Here is a 23,436-nt window from a genome sequence, read left to right on the forward strand (position 1 = left end):
GAACCGTATATTTTAATGGGTGGCACTGAGAACCCAATTTGGATCATCTGGCGGAGAAACCGAAGCTCAGAGCATGAGTAAGTAAATAATTTTTATTTATTTCTCTCGAAATATGATGGGAACCGTACACTGAAATGGAAACCCGGTTGCCCTCAGAATACGTCAGAACGCAAAGCATGAATTACGGCTATCCAGAGACCCTTATTAAATACAGTGATCATAAGAAATAACGTTAAAAACCCTAAGGACATTAATTTCCCAACGTGCAAGCAGAAAGAGCACACATCCTCACCGCACAGGGACGCACTGCATCCCGCAAGCCGAGACGCTGCTGCAAGCCAGTACCGCTTCACCCCAGAGCCCGGCACGGCGGCTGCAGGGACTCCCGCCGGCACACTTCCGGCGTCGTCGGGGCCGCCTGAGCCGGAAGTCTCGCGAGAGCAGCCGCCGGGCCGCGGAGACTCCTGATAGGCAGGTGGCTGGCATGGCCCGGCCTTGGGCTTCCGGGAGCCGAATGGACCGATTGCTGGAGCGCGATGTGTGTGAGCTCGTCCGGCGGGTCACTGGCCTGCGGGACCAGGCGGACCCCAACTTCCGACTGGCGCTGGACTTCGTGTGGTCCAACTTCAGGTGTGGGGTCGCGGCTGCGGGCGGGCGGGCGGGGGTGCGGCCTCCTGGGAGCCTCCGGCTGCTGCTGTGCCTCGGTCTCTCCGAAGTGCCCCTGCGAGAAACGTGCTTTGAAAACGGAGTCAGCTGTTGATTGATTCCGCTCTCACTGCACATCAAAAGTATTTTTTTAATTGCTGAGAAAATGAATGTTAAGTCTCAGCAACTCCCCTCTTCTTGCTCAGGCCGCTTGCAGATTTCCCCGATTCTGTGTCCTCCTTTCGCATAAAACAAACTCAGGCTCTACTACCGAGCAACACGTAGCATGCCCAGTAAAATTCTCCTTGAACACGGAACAGTTTGTCAAAGTCTGCGATCTTGATTTATAAGCCTAGACATGAGTATCTTCCTAGTTTGCGAGGATACAGAGCTCTCAGGTTCATGGAAAGCATGCCAAGTGTCCAAAATCACAAGTGCAATTTTTAGTTGTAACCTATAATGATTCATAAGTCATGGAACTCAAAAAGTAATTGTGTCTTTAGCAATTTTTCCTCATACTTCTAGCGGCAGGAGACAGGTGTTCATGTTTGAGTTGGGAAAAAATTAAGATGTTGCATGGTATAACAAGCAGTAGCAAAAGCATATCTGTCACCAGGAGAAAAGGTGTCTTTCACGTTGTATTACAACTACTTAAGGTTATTCCCAAGTGTTCTTTATTATTACATTAACGACAGTCTTTGATCCCACTGCTGATGTTTAGGTTCTATTGTTTATGTGTATGAGTGATTTGCCTTTATGTACATGCGTGTGTGTGTGTGCCATTGCCATGTGTGTGCCAGGTGCCCGTGGAGACCAGAAGAAGGTAGCTGCCTTGGAACTGGAGTTGTAGACAGTTGTGGGTACTGTGAATGGAAACTGGGTCTCCCGGAAGAATGGCAAGAGCTCCTAACCTCTGAGCCATCTCTCCAGATCCTTACCAAAGCTTTTTAAATATTTGGTAATTGTACTTGAATATGCTTGCTTTTCTTTGTATTTCATTTTGTGTGTTTAAAACACGACATTACTCAGAGGATGGGTGTTAAGACTTCCACAGGACTTCTCTCTTATATTGAAAAGACAAAGAAAAGCCAGGCATAATGATGCATGCCTGTCATTGCAGCACTCGGGTGGCTCAGGCAGGAGGATTGCTGTGAGTTGCAGGCTATCCTTAGCTTCCCAGTGAGTGCCGAGCCACATAACAAGACCTATCAAAAACCCTAGGAAACTTTGTTATACTGAACGTGGGATCTGGAGAACAGGGTTGTGAGGAGTATCGGGCGTGTGTAGGAATACAGAGAGCTATGGCTCAAGCATGCATGAGCTATAAAGCAGAACTGGCATTAAAAATTGCATTTATCTTTACCAGATTTCATCGTTTCTTGGATGTCAACAGTCACAAGATACAAAAAACAATAGAAGGGTATGTTGAGTCTTTGTATATCTGCATATATTCATTCATTAGTGTGTTTTCATCAAGATCCTTTGCTATCAGTTGATTTTTAAAAAAATATTTTAGGATTTATGAAAAATTCACCATTCATTCTGACCTCGGCAAAGCTGCTAGTTGGAAGAGAATAACCACAGAGTTTCTCAATGCGCCACTCCCTGGTGTGGAGAAAACAAAGGTGAGCCTTCAGGTGTGTGCTCTCCTTCAGGCGTGTGCTCTGTGCTGTGTTCGTTCTTTCCATGCTGTGTTTGTTCTCTATGGTGCGGTTATCATCAGCTCGGCATCTCTTCCAGACATCCCCTGGCTGGAACAAGTTAGCTGTTGTTAGTTGCTGTGAAGTGAGCAACGTGCTCTTGTTTGCTCTTCTCACTTGGTATTTGCTGCAGTTATGAAATACGCGGTTGGCATAGCTTACATCATTGCCTGGTTGCCTTAAACTTTTCAGATAGCACCTGCTACATCCCAAATGTCAGGAGCCCCAAGGTCTCCCTTAGGTGCGGTGATTTGCTACAAGAACTCTTAGAATTTCAAAGTCTGGTATTTTCATTGTTGCGGTTTATTACCATTTACAAATATAGACTGCAGTCATGAGAGACTGTGGAGGTGAATAGAGCAGAAACGAGCACGTATGTGATAGACTGTGCCTTGAGTTGGTGTGAGTTTACTCTGTAAGGCTCACCCAAGACAAAACTACCTAATGCTGTACTGTCTCAGAATGTTAAGTGAGTCTTGGTTGGTGAAATTGAGATTGCATCATTTGTTTGCTAGAGTGAGGTTGTGTGTGTTTGTGTTTGTGTGTTCTTGCATGCTCTCCCTTATTTTTGTTGTTGGTGGTGTTTACTATGTCTTTTGAGAATTTCCTACAATGAGTTTTGACCATGTTCACCCCACACCAAATCCTCCCAGATTCATTCCTTCTTCCCTACCCACCCAATTTTGTGTCCTATTTTATTTTAACCCATCAAAGCGAATTTTTAAAAATAATTTGTTTAGTTTTATATCATGTGCATTGGTGTTTTGCCTGATGTATGTCTGTGTGAGGGTGTCAGATCTTGTTGTTGCCATGTGGGTGCTGCAAACTGAACCCAGGTCCTCTGGAAGAGCAGTCAGTGCTCTTAACTGCTTAGCCATCTGAATCCCCCCATCAAATCTAGTTGTGCTGTCTGTATAGTCGTGGGTGTGTGGCCTTCCACTGGAACATGGTCAGCCTGCTGGCAATACTCCTAAGGCAGTGATAGTGTACAGTCCTTTAATTCCAGCACCTGGGAGGCAGAGGCAGGCAGATCTCTGAGTTCAAGACCCACCTGATCTACAAAGCATGTTTGAGGACAGCCAGAGCCAGAGATATTACACAGAAAATTTCTGTCATGGAAAACCAAAAAGAAAAGAAAAGAAATAGAGAACCAGACTTAATGCCATTTAGATTTCATATCTGTGTAAACATTTGGACTGTGAAGAACGTTTAGAGATAAGAATTTATTGGATGGTAACTCATGTTTTTTGAAACAAGGAAAGTGCAAATGTAAATTACTCTCTCCTGCTGGGTCTACTCTGAGAAATGCTCACGAGCCATCCTCACTTTCTTTTTACAGACGGATACCCATTATTCCATACTGTCCCTCCTCCTGTGTCTGTCTGATTCTCCTTCCAACAGCAGCTATGTGGAGACGCCAAGAGACAAAGAAGTGGGTATGTTATCAGACACAGAGTGATTCATTTCCTAGTAATTGTTTGGATTTTTATTGAAAGTTGTAGAAAATCCTTGGCAGAGCTACACAGAGAAGCCCTATCTTGAAAACCAAAAAATTTTAAAATTGGGAAATTAAATTATTTCTGTTGCTTTGGATGGACTTGCAAAATTTCACTTAAAATGTAAGCTCTGTGTGCTTGGAGAGATGGCTCAGTGGTTATGAACACTGACTGCTCTTCCTGAGGTCCTGAGTTCGATTCTCAGCAGCCACAAGGTGGTTCACAACCATCTGTAATGAGATTTGGTGCCCTTTTCTGACATAAAGGCATACATGCAGGTAGAACTTTTTATGGTGAATTAATTGAAGTGATAAAAGATACGTTAAATTTGGATTTATTGTTTCTATCTTTTTTCTTTCTTTTTTTCCTTTTTAAGACAAAGTTTCACACACACCAAACTGGCTTCATGCTCACTATGTAGGCAAGGGTGGCCTTGAATTTCCTTAAGTTCAAGGATTACAGGAGTTCGCTGCTGTGCCCAGCTAATGCAGCATTAAAGAGCCAGCCTATGGCTTCGTGCATGCGAGGCAAACATCAGACACTGCCCCAGTCAGAAGTGTCTCAATATTTGTTAACATGGTTTTTTGAAGGTATTTTGAGTTTCATGTAGATTTCTTTTCCTGTAGTTTTGTGATGCTTAGGATTTTGTTTGTTTGTTTGTTTTTTTTGCCAGATATTTATGATAAAGCTAATGAGGTTCCTTTGTTAAATTTTAGAAAAGAAAGATGATTTTGACTGGGGGAAATACTTGATGGAAGGTGAAGAGATTGGCCTTGGTCCAGATGTCGACACACCAGTAAGTGGCTGTGGTTTTGACACTGCACATTATATTGTAAGTACATGCCCATTAGGCAGCAGTAGTCTTAGTGTGTCTCTCTGCCATAGAACATGCTATTTAAACAGGACTTCTCTTCACTAAGCCAGTGAGTTTGGCTTCTCAGGTAAACCTTAGTGCCAAACCTGAACACCTGAGTTGGATGGAGAGAAGCAACTTGTGCAAATTGTCCTCTGACCTGCACATGTGAGCCATGGTGAGCAGCTCATTCGTGTGTGTGCATAATACTCAGTGTCTCTGAGTAAAGTTTAATAAAGTCATGCTTTAAAAATTAACTATGGAAGATTTATTAGGATTTTGGGCCAAATCAATGTATGTCAATACACTTACAGATTATGTAATACTGTAGTAGAGCTATTTGGTGTGTTTTTAAACAGAAGAAAAAAAGAAAACTTCTCAGGTTACAGTACCCTTCTATAGAACAGAAAAATGTAGATAGGTCAGTGCAATGAATGTACCCAGTGACTGATCACGTTTAGTTCCTCAAAGAATAGCTGTACCCAGTGACTGATCACGTTTAGTTCCTCAAAGAATAACTGTACCCAGTGACTGATCACGTTTAGTTCCTCAAAGAATAGCTGTACCCAGTGACTGATCACGTTTAGTTCCTGCTGTACTGTAGGTCAAAGAATAGCTGTACCCAGTGACTGATCACGTTAGTTCCTGCTGTACTGTAGGTCAAGGAATAGCTGTACCCAGTGACTGATCACGTTTAGTTCCTGCTGTACTGTAGGTCAAGGAATAACTGTACCCAGTGACTGACCACGTTTAGTTCCTACTGTACTGTATGTAGGTCAAGGAATAGCTGTACCCAGTGACTGATCACATTAGTTCCTGCTGTACTGTAGGTCAAGGAATAGCTGTACCCAGTGACTGATCACGTTTAGTTCCTGCTGTACTGTAGGTCAAGGAATAACTGTACCCAGTGACTGACCACGTTTAGTTCCTACTGTACTGTATGTAGGTCAAGGAATAGCTGTACCCAGTGACTGATCACGTTAGTTCCTGCTGTACTGTAGGTCAAGGAATAGCTGTACCCAGTGACTGATCACGTTTAGTTCCTGCTGTACTGTAGGTCAAGGAATAACTGTACCCAGTGACTGACCACGTTTAGTTCCTACTGTACTGTATGTAGGTCAAGGAATAGCTGTACCCAGTGACTGATCACGTTAGTTCCTGCTGTACTGTAGGTCAAGGAATAGCTGTACCCAATGACTGATCACGTTAGTTCCTGCTGTACTGTAGGTCAAGGAATAGCTGTACCCAGTGACTGATCACGTTAGTTCCTGCTGTACTGTACTATTGGTCAAGAAAATTGAAAAGCAAAACTTACTCTCATAGACACTGCCTCAAAGAAATAGTGCATGCTGAATTCTTTAGAATTCAGAATTATTTCTTGCTATTTCTAGTCTCAGAAATTTGAATTCACATATCCACAAAAAAGTAAAACTGATGAAGTTCAAACTAGGAAAAATTGAGTTTTCTGTAGTCTTCGTGACTGACTCACGGACACTTTCATTTGCACTCTGTCCTTCCTTGTCACCTGTTAGTCTCGCTAGGTCTCTGTTCTGAGATTCGCCTTCATCTGCACTACTCACATACATGTAGATGTCATACTTCAGTCTTGATTTTTATCACCTCAAACTATTCTATTCCCATTATGGGAACTTTGAAAAGACAAAATTTTATTTGGCTTTTGCTTCTCTATGGAACTGTTCATTGTTTTTACAACTAAGTCACTGTAATTGCCACAGCCTCAAGATCTCTTTCTCCTTCACTCAGAACTGGTCTGAAGACAGTGGTGATGAAGACGCACAGCAGCCCTTGAGCAGAGAAGACTCAGGGATACAGGTAGACAGGACCCCATTGGAGGAACAAGACCCCAGCAGAAAGGGAGGACGTCAAGTCGCCTGGGAAGGTATTCTACATGGCTGAGGGCTGGTTTCGTCTCACTAGAGGTCTCAAGTGACAGGTTTAAGACTGCTGGTGTTGTTGAGACTGTTGATAGCCCTGATAAGTAGCAGGTTTAAGACTGACAGCATTGATGAGGCTGTTGATAAGCCCTGACATTGTTAAAGAAACCCTAAACTGTCTTAAGTGCATCCCTAAGAAGTAGCACTGTAGCTTTTATCCCTTATATCACTTCAAATAAGAAAAACAGCACTATGAAATGTAGAATGTAGGGTTTTTCTAAATTTTTGTTATTATTTTATGTGGAGGTGTTCCTTGTTCCTCTGTGTACTATGTGCATGCCTGGTATCCAGAGGTCAGAGGAGGGTATCAGAGCCCCTAGAACTGGAGTTACAGATGGTTGTGATTCACCGTATGGGTGCTGGGGGTCACTCGGGTCCTCTGCAAGTGTAGCCAGTGTCCTTAACCACTGAGTCCTCGTTCCAGCTCTGAAAGACAGGTTTTCAGAAGTAGTTCTAACTGCCTAGTCTGAATATTCTCTTTGTTGTTATTGTGAAACCTCTCTCAGCAAGAGGAGAAAGAGGAGAGTTTATGTTTTACTTGAATGCTTATCTTTTTGTCAGTGAGCAACATGAATTGGTAGAAATTCTAGGAAACTGGAAGATTATAATGTCATCCTATTGTACATATCTTGTCAGCTTTTCTCTGATTCCCAGTTTTATTTCCTCTTTCCTGTCAGCTAGTTTTAACACTTGTTCTAATGTGTTTGCTGTCCATATGTGCCATTGTTTCTGCGTTGTGAAACATGTTGGCTGGTGTGTTAAATTCCATGATTACCAGTAACTTGTCTCTGACCTTTCCTTAGGTCTCTCTCCTGAGACTCGCCCACATTGGTATGGGACTTTCCTTCCTCTGTTCTTAAGCTTCCTGAAGTGTGGAAGGTGCAGTTTCATGATCTCCTCTCATGTTCCCTTTTGATAGACCTCAAGTTACCTGCACAGTCTGGACTTGTGTGAGAATTTGGCTGTGATCCACGTTCCTGCCCCCTTAGTCTCCTAAGTGTTGGATTAGGTCTGCTCCTCTGACTGGTTATTTAAAGTTCATGTACTTGGTGACTTTTCTGTGTATTTCTTGATAACTGCTATTGTGTACTTGTTCCACTGGAGTTTAGGTTGTTTCTAGCTAGGGTCTCTTTGTAACTTGAGCCCATCCTCGTCCCTCCTCCTCCTGAGTGCTGGGATTAGAGAAGTATACCATCATGCCTAGCTTCATCTGGGTTTCCTATCTGTTGCCCTCTTCCCCAGAGCTCTTTTTTGTGTCTGTAAACGGAAACTGCTTGTTTGTTTCCCAGCCATCCGGACCCAAATAATCACACAAAACTTTATTAATTACAACACTGTTTGTCCTATTATCTCAAGCTTCTTAAGTAACTCTTACATCTTAAATTAACCCATTTCTATTAATCTGTGTATTGCCACAAGGATGTGGCCTACTGGTAAGGTCTCAGCTTGTCCTTCCCTTGGGTAGCTACATTTGCCTATTCTCTATATCTCTTCCAGCCTGACTATATTCTGCCTTGCCATAGGCCAAAGCAGGTGTATTTGTTAACCAATAAGAGCTGCAAATATACAGAAGGACCTCCCACATCAGGTGTCAGTTCTTAGGCCTTAGACATTTGGCAAATAGCTTTTACTCTTCTGACTTAGATAAAAAGAGAAACTGTTCTTTTTTTAAAAAAAAAAAAATCAAATGTGAATTTGAGCCACTGAAGAAGTGGCTGAGCACTTACTTAATAGAGCTTGCTGCTCTTCCAGAGGACCTGAGTTCTAAGCATCCAGTGAACTGCTCACAACACCTGTAATCTAGCTCCACAGAATCCAGCACCCTCTTCAAGCTTCCCTGGGTACTGTAGATGCATGTGTGCACACACATACTCACTCACACATGCACATATAAACATATATACACAAATATACATGCACATAAATAAAATTTAAAATCTTAAAAAACATTTCAGGTGGTCAGTGTGTGGTCTTGGGATTTTTGCTTAATACCAACATTTCCCTGTATTTCTATGTTTGTTTTATTATAGTTTCATTTGGGTATGGCTTTTGGTTTTATTTTTTGAGATTATAATATAATCGCGTCATTTTTCCCTTCCCTTTCTCTCTATAAACCTTCCCTTTGTTCTCTTCCAAATCCATAGCTTTTTTCATTGTCATTACATATATAAATACAGCTTACTCTGTATGTTTCTTGTATGTGTGTTTCCAGGGCTAATCATTTAGGGGATGACCAATTGATGTGCTCTTCCCTGGAGAAGACTACCCTCTCCAGCTCTCATCTCATTCCTTAATTGCTTAGAGTTCTGTGTGTGGGACTGAGGCCTCATGAGCTCTCTTGAATCCACATTAGCATGTTTGTTGGTGTTGTCCTTGTTCAGGTCATGTTTAGGCAGCCATGTTGGTGGGACTTTATGTATATATTTTCTGACATTCCTAGAAGACACAATCTCAAAGCAAACTTTCTCTTCTACAATGATCTCTGAGCCTTAGATGCAGTCGGCTTGTAGATGCATCAGTTGCTATTGGGCTCCACCGATCTGCCTTTGGCTGGCTGTGGTTTTCTGTAGTGGTTTCCGTCTCTTGCAGAGAGGTTTCCTTGATGAGGGGGAAGGCTGCACTCATCTGGCTAGAGCCTGGAAAGGATCACGTTTGGATTGTTAGGTCCGAGGTCTACTTCTTTATATGACACCAGGTTGAAGGATCTACTTACTGTCCAATGAGGCAGTTTTTCCAGCAGCATCGTTGTTTGGTGGTTTTATCTTGATTGTATATCAAGCTTTCATTTGTACTTTTTTACAGATCTTCTGTTTGTTATTTTAGTGTTCATCTACCCAGGAACAGACTCTTTGTTTTTGTGGCTTTGTTGTTCTGTCGTAATACATAGCATAGGTATCCCATCCTTTCCTCTTTGTGAACTTAGACTCTTCCATGGACATTTAGAAGCAGTGTGTTAGACAAATCCAACTCGATTTTTTGATTAGCTTAAATTTGTAGAGTTAGCTTGGGGAGGCCAACAATACCTCCATTGTTTCTAATTATATTAAACTTAGAAAAGTTAATTATTATTTGCTTGGAAATTAAACATAGAGCATTGTGAATGCTGAGTAAATGCTATGCCCTGAGGTATATTCCAGTCCTATGAAATTTTTTGGGTTTTTTGTTTGTTTGTTGGTAATATTCTTTTCTAAATTCTCAAGTATTCATCTAGTGATTTCTGCGTGTGCTACAGTTTTTATTGCTGAGAATCTTGAGCAGTTTGTTTTGCTTTGTTTATATAGGGATAGGAGAATACTGTTGGTTTCTGCAGTTTGTCTGTTAGACGTTCTTGGTAAATCTTCATCTTAAATTTGGTAGTTTTTTTTTTCATGTAAGTGACTGGTATTAATCCGCAGACCTTCTAATTTTTAGACCTTGCATCTTCTTTGTGACAGCACAGGTCAGTCCTCTCACTTACAGTCCAGGTAGGGGCCATGTGAAGTCCTCGTAGACAGGGACTCATCCCAAGTGAGCACTTCCTGTCACAAGATGAAAGGACCTAGCACACTATGAAAACTGATACCTAGTCGCTTCTTCTAGCAGATGAGCCAGATAGCCGGAGCTGGCTGGAGCAGCACGTCGTCCATCAGTACTGGACAACCAGGTGCTCCCGGATCCCACACAGTCTGCATTTGCATTCCAATTTAGCTGCTGTCTGGTAAGCTAAACTTTTTGTTTAATATAATGTTAAATGTTTAAAGATTTGCTTTTGGTTTGTGATGTAATCAAGTCCGAATGTTAGTTTTAAACAGCTGTAGTGGAGTACGTATGCAAGCATGCATCGTGTGGTGCTGGGATTGTGGTCGCTGGCCTTAGACACATGAGACGCACAGTTCCGCTGAGCTGAGTCCTGCTCCCTTGAGCAGTTTGTGATTAGTATTGAGTATGGTGAAATTGCTTAATAGTAGTATTTTTATTATCAGTGTAAGTGGACTGGTGTACGCTAATGTATATCTAGTTTCCATTTTAATGTACTTTCTATAAAAATACGCTGATTTTTTAAAAAAGCATTGCATAGTTTTAAGCGTTTGCTTATTGAATGATAAACAATTGTGATTGCTCTGACCATGCTTCACTAAAGATTTCGGTGACTGGAGAATTAATGTGGAGTGCACTGAAGGCATTTCCTGTGTTTATTTGCTGATTGCTGAGTATAAAATTGCAGATATTCATTGAGTCAAGTAATATTACCTAAAAACTTTTCTGTTGACCTTTTGGTGTTTGCTCTTTAATAGGGACCAACACCTGTACAGCAGTGATCCACTGTATGTTCCAGATGACAGGGTGGTGGTTACTGAGACACAAGTTATTCGGGAAACCCTATGGTAAGATCCATTTGCCTGGGAGATTTTATTATTGAGAAGTAAAACAATATTCTTTTTCTTTTAAGGACTATAACCAAGAATTTCCATCTGCAGGCTAGAAATAGGCCTTAAAGATGAAGTTCAGATTTCACTGTGACAATTGTGTGATTTTGATATATTCTTTCCCATTTTAAATAATTGAGATTGAGTTAGACCATCATTTTTGAATATCTTAATTCAGAGCAAGATTTGCTGCATAGTGCGTTGATCTGAAATGTGTCTGTGAGGGTGTCTGTGCTAGTTCCCCAACACTGCAAGTCCAGTGCAGCCTAAGATAGCCCTGGGCCCAGGGGCTCCTGCCAAGAGCTGTCCTGCTCACATTCTGTCAGCATTCTGACTGTTGTAGACATGCAGTGGTCTCTTTGTATCCTCAGGAATGTAGGAGAGGTGTATGTGCGTGCGTGCATGCGTGCATGCATGCCTGTGTGTATGTGTATGTAGGGGTGACTGTTGAAGTTTGTTTGTTTGCTTGCTTGTTGAGACAGAGATTCTCTTTATGGAGCTCGATTTGTAGACCAGGCTGCCCTCAAATTCACAGAGATCCTTCTTCCTCTGCCTCCCAAGTACTGGGATTAAAGGTGTGCGCCACCGCCGCCCAGCTGACTGTTGAAGTTGTAGAGTAATGCTAGAATGTCTTGAGTCTCAGCTCAATCCCATGATGTATGATCTTGTCATCAAGCTGTTTTGTTTCCCAGTTCTGGGTTTTTAAAATAAATTTCTCAGCCATACTTTTAGTGGTGGTTTTAGTAAAATTTGAGTATATTGATCTTTTTATTTCATTTCAGGTTACTTTCAGGGGTAAAAAAGCTGTTTATATTTCAGTTGATAGATGGGAAGGTAACTGTGAGAAGCAATATTATCGTAGCTCATTTGACACATGTAAGTATTTGGATTTATTGTCACTTAAAAATTATAACTAAGCAGTATTTTAAATGGTAATATAACTTTAGAACATTATACAATATCACATTTATTGAATATAGTAAAATTCATTTATTGAATTTTTACAATTATACAATATCACATTTATTGAATATAGTAAAAATCAAAATTAAGTCGTGCATCATTGCAGGGCTTAGCCGGTTCTTAAGTATTATTTGTGACATTTAAGTTTCATTTCATTCTCTCCTTTCTTTAATCTGTACTGAGAAAGCTGTATAGTGTAATGATTTTTCCTGTACTTCCTGTGTGTTTCTGAAAGGTGTAAGTCGTAATTGACGTTCATTGTGTCTTTTGAATATGAGCTAAACTCATGTTACTCTGTCCTGTACCAAAGTTTTAAACAGTTGTAGGAGCAGTCTTTTTCAGTGTAAGAGAGGTTAATGTAAACATCTGTGGAAGATGAGATAGGAATAATTATACCTGGCTTTTGTTGCAGAGCTGTTTGCGATCTGTGCTTGAGCAGATAGCAACATATGGCCAGGTTGTGTTTCGGCTTCAGGAGTTCATTGATGAAGTCATGGGGCACAGCTCTGAGAGCCTGTCACCCGGAAATGGCTCTGGACCTAAGAAGGCTCCTGAAGCTCCATTTAGAACATACCAGGCGTTCATGTGGGCCCTCTACAAGTATTTCATCAACTTCAAAGAGGAGCTCGCAGAGTTTGAGAAGTGCATCATCAGTAGCGGTAGGGAAATTTCATTTAATTCATAACCTATCAAATTCGTTTTGAATATTGTTGAAGTTATTTATTTTTGATAAAAGGTTTCAAAATTATATTGCAAATCAGTAATCCTCATGAATTTGATTTTTTTATTTTTTGATTTTTTTTTTTTGATTTTTTTTTTTTTTTTTTTTGGTTTTTTCGAGACAGGGTTTCTCTGTCCTGGAACTAGCTCTTGTAGACCAGGCTGGATTGATATTTTTTTTAATTGAAAAAAATTTTCGCCACCTCCCCGCCTCCCTTTTCCTTCCCCCTCCACCCACTCCTCTCCCTCTCCAGTCCAAAGAGCAGTCAGGGTTCTCTGCCCTGTGGGAAGTCCAAGGTCCTCCCCCCTCCATCCAGGTCTACTAAAGTGAGCATCCAACAGACTACACTCCCACAAAGCAACAGGATCAAAGTAGATCCACATGCAGTAGGATCAAAACCCAGTGCCATTGTCCTTGGCTTCTCATCAGCCCTCATTGTCCGCCATGTTCAGAGAGTCCGGTTTTATCCCATGTTTTTTCGATCCCAGTCCAGCTGGCCTTGGTGAGCTCCCAATAGATCACCCCTCTGTTTCAGTGGGTGGGCACACCCCTCGTGGTCCTGACTTCCTTGCTCATGTTCTCCCTCCTTCTGCTCCTCATTTGGACCTTGGGAGCTCAGTCCAGTGCTCCAATGAAGGTCTCTGTCACTATCTCCATCCATCGCCTGGTGAAGGTTCTGTGGTCATATGCAAGATATTCATCAGTATGGCTATAGGATAAGGTCATTTCAGGTTCGCTCTCCTCAGCTGTCCTAGGAACTAGCTGGGGACATCTCCCTGGACACCTGCGAGCCCCTCTAGAGTCAACTTGCCAACCCTAAGATGGCTCCCTTAATTAAGATATATACTTCGCTGCTCCCGTATCCACCCTTCCTATATGCCAACCATCCCATTCCCCCAAGCTCCCCCCATCCTCCCCTTCTCACTTTTCTCTCCCCATTTCCCCTTACCCCCATCCCACCCCACCCCCAAGTTTCCAGGTTTTGCCCGGCAGTCTTGTCTACTTCCAGTATCCAGGAGGATAACTAAATGTTTTTTGTTGGGTTCACCTTATTTGTCTTCTCTAGGATCACAAATTATAGGCTCAATGTCGTTTATTTATGGCTAGAAACCAATTATGAGTGAGTACATCCCATGTTCCTCTTTTTGGGTCTGGGATACCTCACTCAGGATAATGTTTTCTATTTCCATCCATTTACATGCAAAATTCACGATGTCATTGTTTTTTTCCGCTGAGTAGTACTCTAATATGTATATATTCCATACTTTCTTCATCCATTGTTCCATTGAAGGGCATCTAGGTTGCTTCCAGGTTCTGGCTATTACAAATAATGCTGCTATGAACATAGTTAAACAAATGCTTTTCTAATATGATAAGGTATCTCTTGGGTATATTCCCAAGAGTGGTATTGCTGGGTCCAGGGGTAGGTTGATCCCAAATTTCCTGAGAAATCGCCACACTGATTTCCAAAGTGGTTGCACAAGTTTGCAATCCCACCAGCAATGTATGTGTGTACCCCTTACTCCACAACGTCTCCAGCAAAGGCTATCATTGGTTTTTTTATCTTAGCCATTCTGACAGGTATAAAATGGTATCTCAAAGTTGTTTTAATTTGCATTTCCCTGATCGCTAAGGAGGTTGAGCATGACCTTAAGTGTCTTTTGGCCATTTGAATTTCTTCTGTTGAGAATTCTCTGTTCAGTTCAGTGTCCCATTTTTTTCATTGGGTTAATTAGCATTGTAAAGTCTAGTTTCTTTCTTGTGTTCTTTATATATTTTGGAGATCAGACTTTTGTCTGTTGCGGGGTTGGTGAAGATCTCCCAGTCAGTAGGTTGCCTTTTTGTCTTAATGACAATGTCCTTTGCTTTCCAGAAGCTTCTCAGTTTTAGGAGGTCCCATTTATTCAATGTTGTCCTTAACGTCTGTGCTGCTGGGGTTATACGTAGAAAGTGGTCTCCTGTGCCCATATCTTGTAGGGTACTTCCCATTTTCTCTTCTGTCAGGTTCAGTGTGTTCAGACTGATATTGAGGTCTTTGATCCATTTGGACTTGAGTTTTGTGCATGGCGATAGATATCGGTCTATTTTCATTCTTCTACAGGTTGACATCCAATTATGCCAGCACCATTTGTTGAAGATGCTTTCTTTCTTCCATTGTATACTTTTAGCTACTTTATCAAAAATCAGGTGTTCATAGGATTGAGTGTTAAAGTCCGGGTCTTCTATTTGGTTCCATTGGTCGACTTCTCTGTCTTTATGCCAATGCCAAGCTGTTTTCAATACTGAAGCTCTGTAATAAAGTTTGAAGTCAGGGATGGTAATGCCTCCAGATGTTCCTTTATTATATAAGATTGTTTTTGCTATCCTGGGTTTTTTGTTTTTCCATATAAAGTTGATTATTGTCCTTTCAAGATCTGTGAAGAATTTTGATGGGACCTTGATGGGGATTGCATTGAATCTATAAATTGCCTTGGGTAGAATTGCCATTTTTACTATGTTGATCCTCCCAATCCAAGAGCAAGGGAGATCCTTCCATTTTCTGGTATCCTCCTCAGTTTCTTTCTTCAGAAACTTAAAGTGCTTGTCAAATAGATCTTTCACTTCCTTGGGTAGAGTTACCCCATGATATTTTATGCTATTTGTGGTTATTGTGAAAGGTGATGCTTCTCTGATTTCCCTCTCTGCTTCCTTATCCTTTGTGTATAGGAGGGCAACTGAGTTTTGAGTTGATCTTGTATCCTGCCACGCTACTAAAGGTGTTTATCAGCTGTAGGAGTTCTTGGTGGAGTTTTTGGGGTCGCTTATGTACACTATCATATATCTGCAAATAATGAAAGTTTAACTTTTTTTTTTCCAATTTGAATCTCCTTGATCCCCTTATGTTGTCTTATTGCTAGAACTTCAAGCACTATATTGATGAGATATGGAGAGAGTGGACAGCCTTGTCCTGTTCATGATTTTAGTGGAATGGCTTTGAGTTTCTCTCCGTTTAATTTGATGTTAGCTGTTGGATTGTTATAAATAGCTTTTATTATAGTTAGGTATGACCCTTGTATTCCTAATCTCTTCAAGACATTTATCATAAAGGGATGTTGAATTTTGTCAAATACTTTTTCAGCATCTAATGAAATGATCATATTGTTTTTTTCTTTCAGTTTATTTAAATGACAAATTACATTGATAGATTTGTATATGTTGAACCAGCCCTGCATCTCTGGGATGAAGCCTACTTGATCATAATGGATAATTTTTCTAATGTCTTCTTGGATTCGGTTTGCCAGTATTTTGTTGAGGATTTTTGGGTCGATGTTCATGAGTGAGATTGGCCTGTAATTCTCTTTCTTAGTTGAGTCTCTGTGTGGTTTTCCTATCAGGGTAACTGTAGCTTCATAAAAGGAATTTGGCAATGACTTCTCTTTTTCTATATTGTGAAATACATTAAGGAGTATAGGTATTAGGTCTTCTTGGAAGTTCTGGTAGAATTCTGCATTGAAACCATCTGTTCCTGGGCTCTTTTTGGTAGGAGGTTTTTGATAACAGCTTCTAATTCTTTGCGACTCACAGGTCTATTTAGATTGTTCACCTTATCCTGGTTTAACTTTGGTATATGGTACTTATCTGAAAAAGTGTCCATTTCTTTTACATTTTTCAATTTTGCGGCATACAGGCTTTTGTAGTAAGACCTAATGATTCTCTGAATTTTCTCAGTGTCTGTTTTTATGTCCCTTTTCATTTCTGATCTTATTAATTTGAGTATTCTCTCTCTGCCTTTTGATTATTTTGGATAGGGGTTTATCAATCTTGTTGATTTTGTCCAAGAACCAACTATTTTGTTTCATTGATTCTTTGGATTGTTTTCTGTGTTTCTGTTTTGTTGATTTCAGCCCTTAGTTTGATTATTTTCAGTCCTCTACTCCTCCTAGGTAAGTCTGCTTCTTTCTTTTCTAAAGCTCTCAGGTGGTCTGTTAAGTCTCTAATGTGTACTTTCTCTGTTTTCTTTAAGTGGTCACTTAGTGCTATGAACTTTCCTCTTAGGACTGCTTTCATTGTGTCCCATTGGTCTGAGTATGTTGTATCTTTATTTTCATTGAATTCAAGGAAGACTTTAATTTCTTTCTTTATTTCTTCCTTGACCCAGGTGTGGTTCAGTAGTTGACTGTTCAGTTTCCATGAATTTGTAGGCTTTCTGGGGGCTGTTGAATTCTAACTTTAATCCATGGTGATCCAATAAGACACATGTAGTTACTAATATTTTTTTGTAACTGTCGAAGTTTGCTTTGTTACTGAGTATGTGGTCAATTTTTGAGAAGGTTCCATGTGCTGCAGAGAAGAAGGTATATTTATTCTTATTTGGGTGGAATGTTGTATATATGCCTGTTAAGTCCATTTGATTCATTACCTCCATTAATTCTCTTATTTCTCTGTTAGGTTTCTGTCTTATTGACCTGTGCATTGTTGAGAGAGGAGTGTTGAAGTCTCCTACTGTTAGTGTGTGCGGTTTTATGATTGCCTTGAGTTTTAGTAATGTTTCTTTTATATAAGTGGGTGCTTTTATATTAGGGGCATAGATATTCAGGATTGAGACTTCATCCTGATGAATTGTTCCTGTTATGAGTAAAAAATGTCCCTCTCCATCTCTTATGATTGATTTTAGTTTGAAGTCAACTTTGTTAGAAATTAGTATGGCCACACCCGCTTGTTCCATATGCTTGAAAAATCTTTTTCCAACCCTTTACTCTGAGTAGATGTCTGTCTTTGTGGTTGAGGTGTGTTTCTTGTAAACAGCAGAATGTTGGATCCTGTTTTCGTATCCAATCTCTTAGCATGTGCCTTTTTATAGGGGAGTTGAGTCCAGTGATATTAATGACCAGTGGTTGTTAACTCCTGGCTTTTTTTTTTTTTTTTTTTTTTTGGTAGTAGAGTTTGTGTGTTTCCCTTCTTCGAGTTGTGCCGGTGAAGGGTCATTAGATGTGTGAGTTATTGTGGGCATTGTTGGAGTCCTTGGTTTGTGATTTTCCTTCTATTACTTTCTGTAATAGAAAGGCTAGATTTGTGGCTACATATTGTTTAAATTTGTTTTTATTCTGGAAAATTTTGTTTTCTCCATTTATAGTGAAGGAAAGATTGGCTGGGTAGAGTAGTCTGGGCTTACATCCATGGTCTCTTAGTTTCTGCAACACATCTAGCCAGGATCTTCTGGCTTTCATGGTTTCCCTAGAGAAGTCAGGTGTAAGTCTGATAGGTTTACCTTTATAAGTAACTTGATCTTTTTTCTTTGCAGTTCTTAGTATTCTTTCTATATTCTGTATGTTTTGTGTTTTGATTATTATATGGCGAGGGTAATTTTTTTTTTTTATCTAGTCTATTCGATGTTCTGTATGCTTCTTGAGCCTTCATAGGAATATCTTACTTTAGGTTGGGAAAATATTCTTCTATAATTTTATTAAATCTGTTTTCTGAACAGTTGAGCTGTACTTCTTCTCCTTCTACCCCTATTATTCTTATGTTTGGTCTTTTTATTGTGTCCCTGATTTCCTGAATGTTTTGTGATGAGAATTTGTTTGATTTGCTGTTTTTGTTGATCAGTGCATTTATTTTCTATATGATATCTTTAGAATCTTGAGTTCTTTCTTCTATCTCTTGTATTCGTTTGGTTATGCTTGTTTCTGTAGTCTCTATTCGTTTACCTAGATTTTCCATATCCAGCTGGCCCTTGGTTTGTGTTTTCTTCCTTGCCTCCATTTCAGTTTTCAAGTCTTGAACTGTTTCCATTATCTGTTTCATTGTTTTTGATTGGTTTCCTAGGATATCATTTACAGATTTACTCAATTCTTCAAACTTTCTGTATTCTACATCCATTTCTTTAAGGGAGTTTTTCACCTCCTGTTTAAGGGCCTCTGTCACTTTCATAAAGTCAGTTTTTTCTACTTCTACTTGATTAAGGTGTTCATGTCCTCCTGTTGTAAGTTCGCTGGGTTCTGGTGGTTTCCTGTTGTTTTTCAGATTGTTGGAGGAATTCTTGCATTGGCGCTTACCCATCTCTTCCTCTGAATGCTCCCCTATGGATCATCTTTTACAGGATCAGGTCTTCTTGCCCACAGATGGATCTTCTGGTACCTAGATCAGGTCTCCTTGCTGGCCAGGTAGCTCGCAAACAAAAGGCCTACCTTGCTTGCTGCAGGCAGGCTATTGAAACAAAGTGACTCCTGCCTGCCTGGTTGCACTCACGACTTGGTCCCAGCACCTAAACAGGCTGAGCTGAGGGATGTTATGTGCCCGAAAAGGGGAGGGAGGCAGAAGAGAGGGGTTTTCTGGATGCAAGCTGGGTGGGGTAGGAAGAGAGAAGCAGTAGCTGGGGATAATAGCCCCTGCAGGAAGTTCAGGAAGTATAAGGGGATGAGGAATGTCTGTGCTCCGTCTCCCGGGCAGCCGTGGTTCAGGAACTCACTCACCCCACTGATGGCTCTCTGGCACCAAGATCAGGTCTCCTTGCTGGCCAGGGCTGTACTGTCTATTTTAAAGAAACATGTTAACAGTTCTTTGAAAATTTTGTACATAATGATCATAATTTTATAATGATAACACTTCAAGGTTCACCCTCTTCCATATTCATTGAAATTTTGTTTGGTGTGTGTGGTGTGTGTGTGTGTGTGTGTGTGTGTGTGTGTGTTTAACCCCATATATAGAATGGGGTAGAAAGAGACAAGCTGAGAGGAGCAACAGGTGGTATGGCTGGAGGTCAGTGTGTGCTTTGTATGCTAAAAGACACCTCAGTTATCCATTTCTGTTTATTTTTGTTCATGCTAAGGGTCAACAGATCTCTTCTGTACTTGTTTCTTGAATGAAATTAGGATGTCGTGGTCATTGTTTAGGAAGGTTTGAGTGTCAGTAAAAGTCAGGAGTAAGGAGAAGGTTCTCCTTTAGGGACATCTGTCTTCAAGCCCAGGTTTTATTGGACCAATTGGACCTAGCAAAGGGCAGGCCTCTTTGAAGCAGTCTGGAATGCTGGTTCTGAAGGAGCACATGGGTGACATGTTGTAAGTACTTTGGAACATCTTTGCAGTTGATTAAAAATCTTCTGGGAAATATATAGTCTAGAGACAGAAGGCAAAATTTTGGCACTCAGGGGAAAATCTTTACTTTAGCTATATACTTGAAATTTCTGGTTTGTGGTCACAGTATTTGGTAGTATGGAAGTAGTCCCACCACAAGGAAAGGAGAGAGGTAGGTGGGGAAGACTCCACCCCTAGGAATAAGCAGAAGGGAGGAAGCTTAGGTTGTTCATTGACAGAAGTACTTATCTGGAGTCAATTTGACTTAGGACTAGTAGATCGAAGCTATGTCTCCCTGAAGTATATATGATTTAAGTTTGAGAAAGAGATAAAGGTTTTAAATAAGTTATCATCATCACTGTTTATGATCTATATTGAAAATCCTTTCAGAGAGAAATCAGAGTGTTTGTAAAATAGCAGGGGTAGACTCATATATTTGAGTCATAGAAAAACTACGGTTTTGAGTTAAAAGCTTGAATACCCCTTTCTCTCTCCATGGGTTTGGACATATATGGACTTTACAATTTTTAGCACAATGAGAACTACTTTTAAGGAAACAGTCAAAGAAATTCACAACTTTGAGCTTCTGATACAGGAGGATTTAAACAGAGATTCTATTAAATTTCCAGCACATGTGGGGATGGGTTAACAAATCCTCACCTAAGCTGAGGAGCATACTTGCTTTAGATGATCACACTTGTAATCAAACTTAGACTAGTTTGAGGAAAATCTAGGATTGGTGTCCACAGGGAACTCCTTGTGGGACTTTCTTTGACTATGTGGAATGAAGTTCATGTTTACGGAATAAGGAGGTGTTCCTGCATGAGTGTGGAGACATTCTGAAGTATATTAAAGGTTTTCAGTGAATATTTGAGTCCCTAAATCATGAGAGTATTGACAAACTACTGTGGAGGTTGCCTGCCAACTTCTTTGTATAGGAATGAATACAGCTGTGACTAAAATGGTATCTCTGTAAATTTGCTTGTATACAAGAGTATTCTTGGTAATTAATATGTAGCTGGTGTTCTCCATAAAGACCTCTGATTAATCAAGTCAATTAGAGAAAACATAGGAGATGGAGCATGATATTAGCTTGACATTTCTTAGAGCTTCCAATGGGCAATGTCAGACAGAAAAGAGAAAAAAATATGATGAAAAAGTAATAAGAAAATGGAGGCTGAGTGAAGGACATGTTTGGTACCTAATTCACCAGACAAGAGGACTGTGCTCACCAGAGATTTAAAGAAAAAATCAATTCAGCAGGGATTGGAAGACTAGTATGGGAGTTTACTAATTCCCAAAGTAAGGCATGATGTTTTCAAGACAGCCTAAGCTTTGGCAGCCCTAAACAATGTAAAATGGAACACAAATTGAGTTTCTAATGTTCTGATGTTATAGAAGTTGATGAAAAACAGACCATGGTTTCTGTCCAGTTACTCAAAAATAATATGGTGAGATTCCTGTGATGCTGTAGGGAAAGTAGTAAAAAGCCTGATGTGCTTGTGATTTTTGGGAGGTGTTAAAGCCTAATCAGCAGTTCGGCAAAAAGTTAAAAGCAGTGGGAAACAGGGAAGTGCAAGAAATTCCCAAGGACCTCCTCTATGGAGGAAGGAGATGTCCTGCAGGGGGAACCAGCTAAGGACTGCACTGATTTCTCTGACTGGATAGCCAAGTTTCTCTGGGAATGAGGACACACTTTCCAATTAAAGGTATTTAATTTCCCTTTTACAGTGCAAAATACTTGGGCTTTGGTGGACATGGAGCTGAGTGAACCTTAAGTCATGGCTACCCACAAAACCAATAGTGGCAATGGGAGCAAGGCATAGGTAAAAAGGACTAAGACTGTCTTGAAGATGGCCAAAATCCCCCCAGAGTAAGCTGTGTACATTTCTCCCCTGGATAATAAACACTGGACATATTTTTGCCTAACCTGAGGAACTCATGGCAGCCAGAGTAGCCTGAAGGAGAGACAGGGGAGTGGCTACAGCTGCAGCTCAGGAAAAGCATCTACCTCATCCATAAAGGCAGGCACAGCTGGCCATGCTTGGACCTGGGTTAAACCAAACAGCTTGAAAGCAGTTTCAACCAAGCCCATGGGAATAAGGGTATACCTAGAGGACATGGAAGGTGTCCCATGTGGTGAAGAACTCAGACAACTGACAGTTAATGAATCTTTTCACACTGCAGTGGGCCTTGCTAATACTTTAGACATTCCCTAAGCAGCTATATCCAAACAAAAATTTGCACTCCCTTTGAGTGATCAAGAGTGGATACTCCCTTGAAGTTACCTTCCAAGTCTACTTGTGATTTGGATAGTGACCTGAGGATTTGCTTTGTTAACTGGTCTGCAAGTGGTTTCAATGCATAACCAAACTTATTTTCCTCTCCCTCTTTTCCTCCCACTCCCCCCACATTCTCCTCACCCTGACCCCCATCTATTCTAAAGTCTGTCATAACACTTGGGAGTAGGACCCCTTGTATCTAGGCTGAGCAATTTATCCTTCTACAGGAAATGGGCTCCAAAGAACCAGTTCATGCACTAGGGAAAATATTGGTTCCTTTGTTAGTGGCCCAAGTCACACAACTGCCACCCACATTTAGAGGACCTAGATCAGTCTTATGCAGGATTGCCAGCTGTAAGTCAGTGCATTCCCACTTGCTGGGTTCTTCCGATTCTGTGGGTTTCCCCACCATGTCTTGGCCCATTTTCTCTTTTATCACTCCATCCTCTCTATGACTGAACTCTATGAGTTGGGCGGAGTGCTTAGCTGTAGATCTTAGAATCTGCTGTTATCAGTTATTGGATGAAGGTTCTATGATGACAATTAAGGTAATCATCAATCTGATTACAGGGGAATGGAGGGCAGTTCAAGAACCCTCTTCACTATTTCTTAGCTTCTTAGCTTGAGTTTTTTTCAAAGCCTGATTACAAAAGTATCTAAAAGACACAGCATCTGAAGAAAGAAGAATGAGAGATCAATCCACACAAGGAGCAAGGATCAATCACAGCCTGAATATTCTTGGGCAGATTATACTTTAGTTAAGTATGATAACCTGACCCAGTCATTGAAAAAGGTCCACAAAAGCTTTTACCTACAAATAGAAAAGAGTTGCAGGTATTCCCATGGCTGTTGGAGGATTGTATTAGTCAACCTTGTCCAAAATAGCTGTCTTCGTTAGAACTTGATAAGGAGTGGTGACACATGAGACTGGGACAAAATGTCTTGTGAGGATTTGAATGCATTGGGATCCTGGAAGGGTATGCTAAACATCTGTGTGCCACATTGCCCCAATGTTCCTTCCTGTCAGAAGTTACCAGAAGCTCAAAAGTGGATACCTAGAGGCTATAGCAAAACACACCAGCACACAGTTCCACTCATAATTTTTCTCAGATATGTAAAGTTGCTTAAGTTTTATACATACTGCTTGCACACAACAGTTTTTTATTTATTTATTTTATTCTTTTTTAATTTAAATTTCTGCCTCCTCCCCATTTCCCATTTCCCTCCCCCTCCTCCCACACATTGCCCCCTCCTCCCACTCCCCTCTCTCTCTCCCCACTCCTCTCCCAGTCCCCATACTTCATTCCCCCTCCCTCTCGATACTGAAAGGCAGTCCAAATTCCCTGCCCTGCAGGAAGTCCAA

The 23,436-nt window shown here is 40.8% G+C and overlaps 1 protein-coding gene across 1 annotated transcript in view; it reads left to right on the forward strand.

Moving 5' to 3' along the window:
* The first annotated feature begins 484 nt into the window (after nt 1-484).
* Nucleotides 485-23,436, forward strand: part of LOC130865461 (gamma-tubulin complex component 5) — an 82,319-nt gene continuing 59,367 nt past the window's right edge. Inside the window, exons 1-10 of the mRNA XM_057756522.1 lie at nt 485-630; nt 2,012-2,065; nt 2,162-2,270; nt 3,685-3,781; nt 4,558-4,637; nt 6,459-6,594; nt 10,232-10,346; nt 10,924-11,013; nt 11,838-11,931; nt 12,431-12,677. Coding sequence (XP_057612505.1) covers nt 485-630; nt 2,012-2,065; nt 2,162-2,270; nt 3,685-3,781; nt 4,558-4,637; nt 6,459-6,594; nt 10,232-10,346; nt 10,924-11,013; nt 11,838-11,931; nt 12,431-12,677 — 1,168 coding nt within the window. The remainder of the gene's footprint in view (nt 631-2,011; nt 2,066-2,161; nt 2,271-3,684; nt 3,782-4,557; nt 4,638-6,458; nt 6,595-10,231; nt 10,347-10,923; nt 11,014-11,837; nt 11,932-12,430; nt 12,678-23,436) is intronic.

Source organism: Chionomys nivalis, chromosome 23 (genome assembly GCF_950005125.1).
Source record: "Chionomys nivalis chromosome 23, mChiNiv1.1, whole genome shotgun sequence".
In the NCBI taxonomy this organism is placed as follows: domain Eukaryota; kingdom Metazoa; phylum Chordata; class Mammalia; order Rodentia; family Cricetidae; genus Chionomys; species Chionomys nivalis.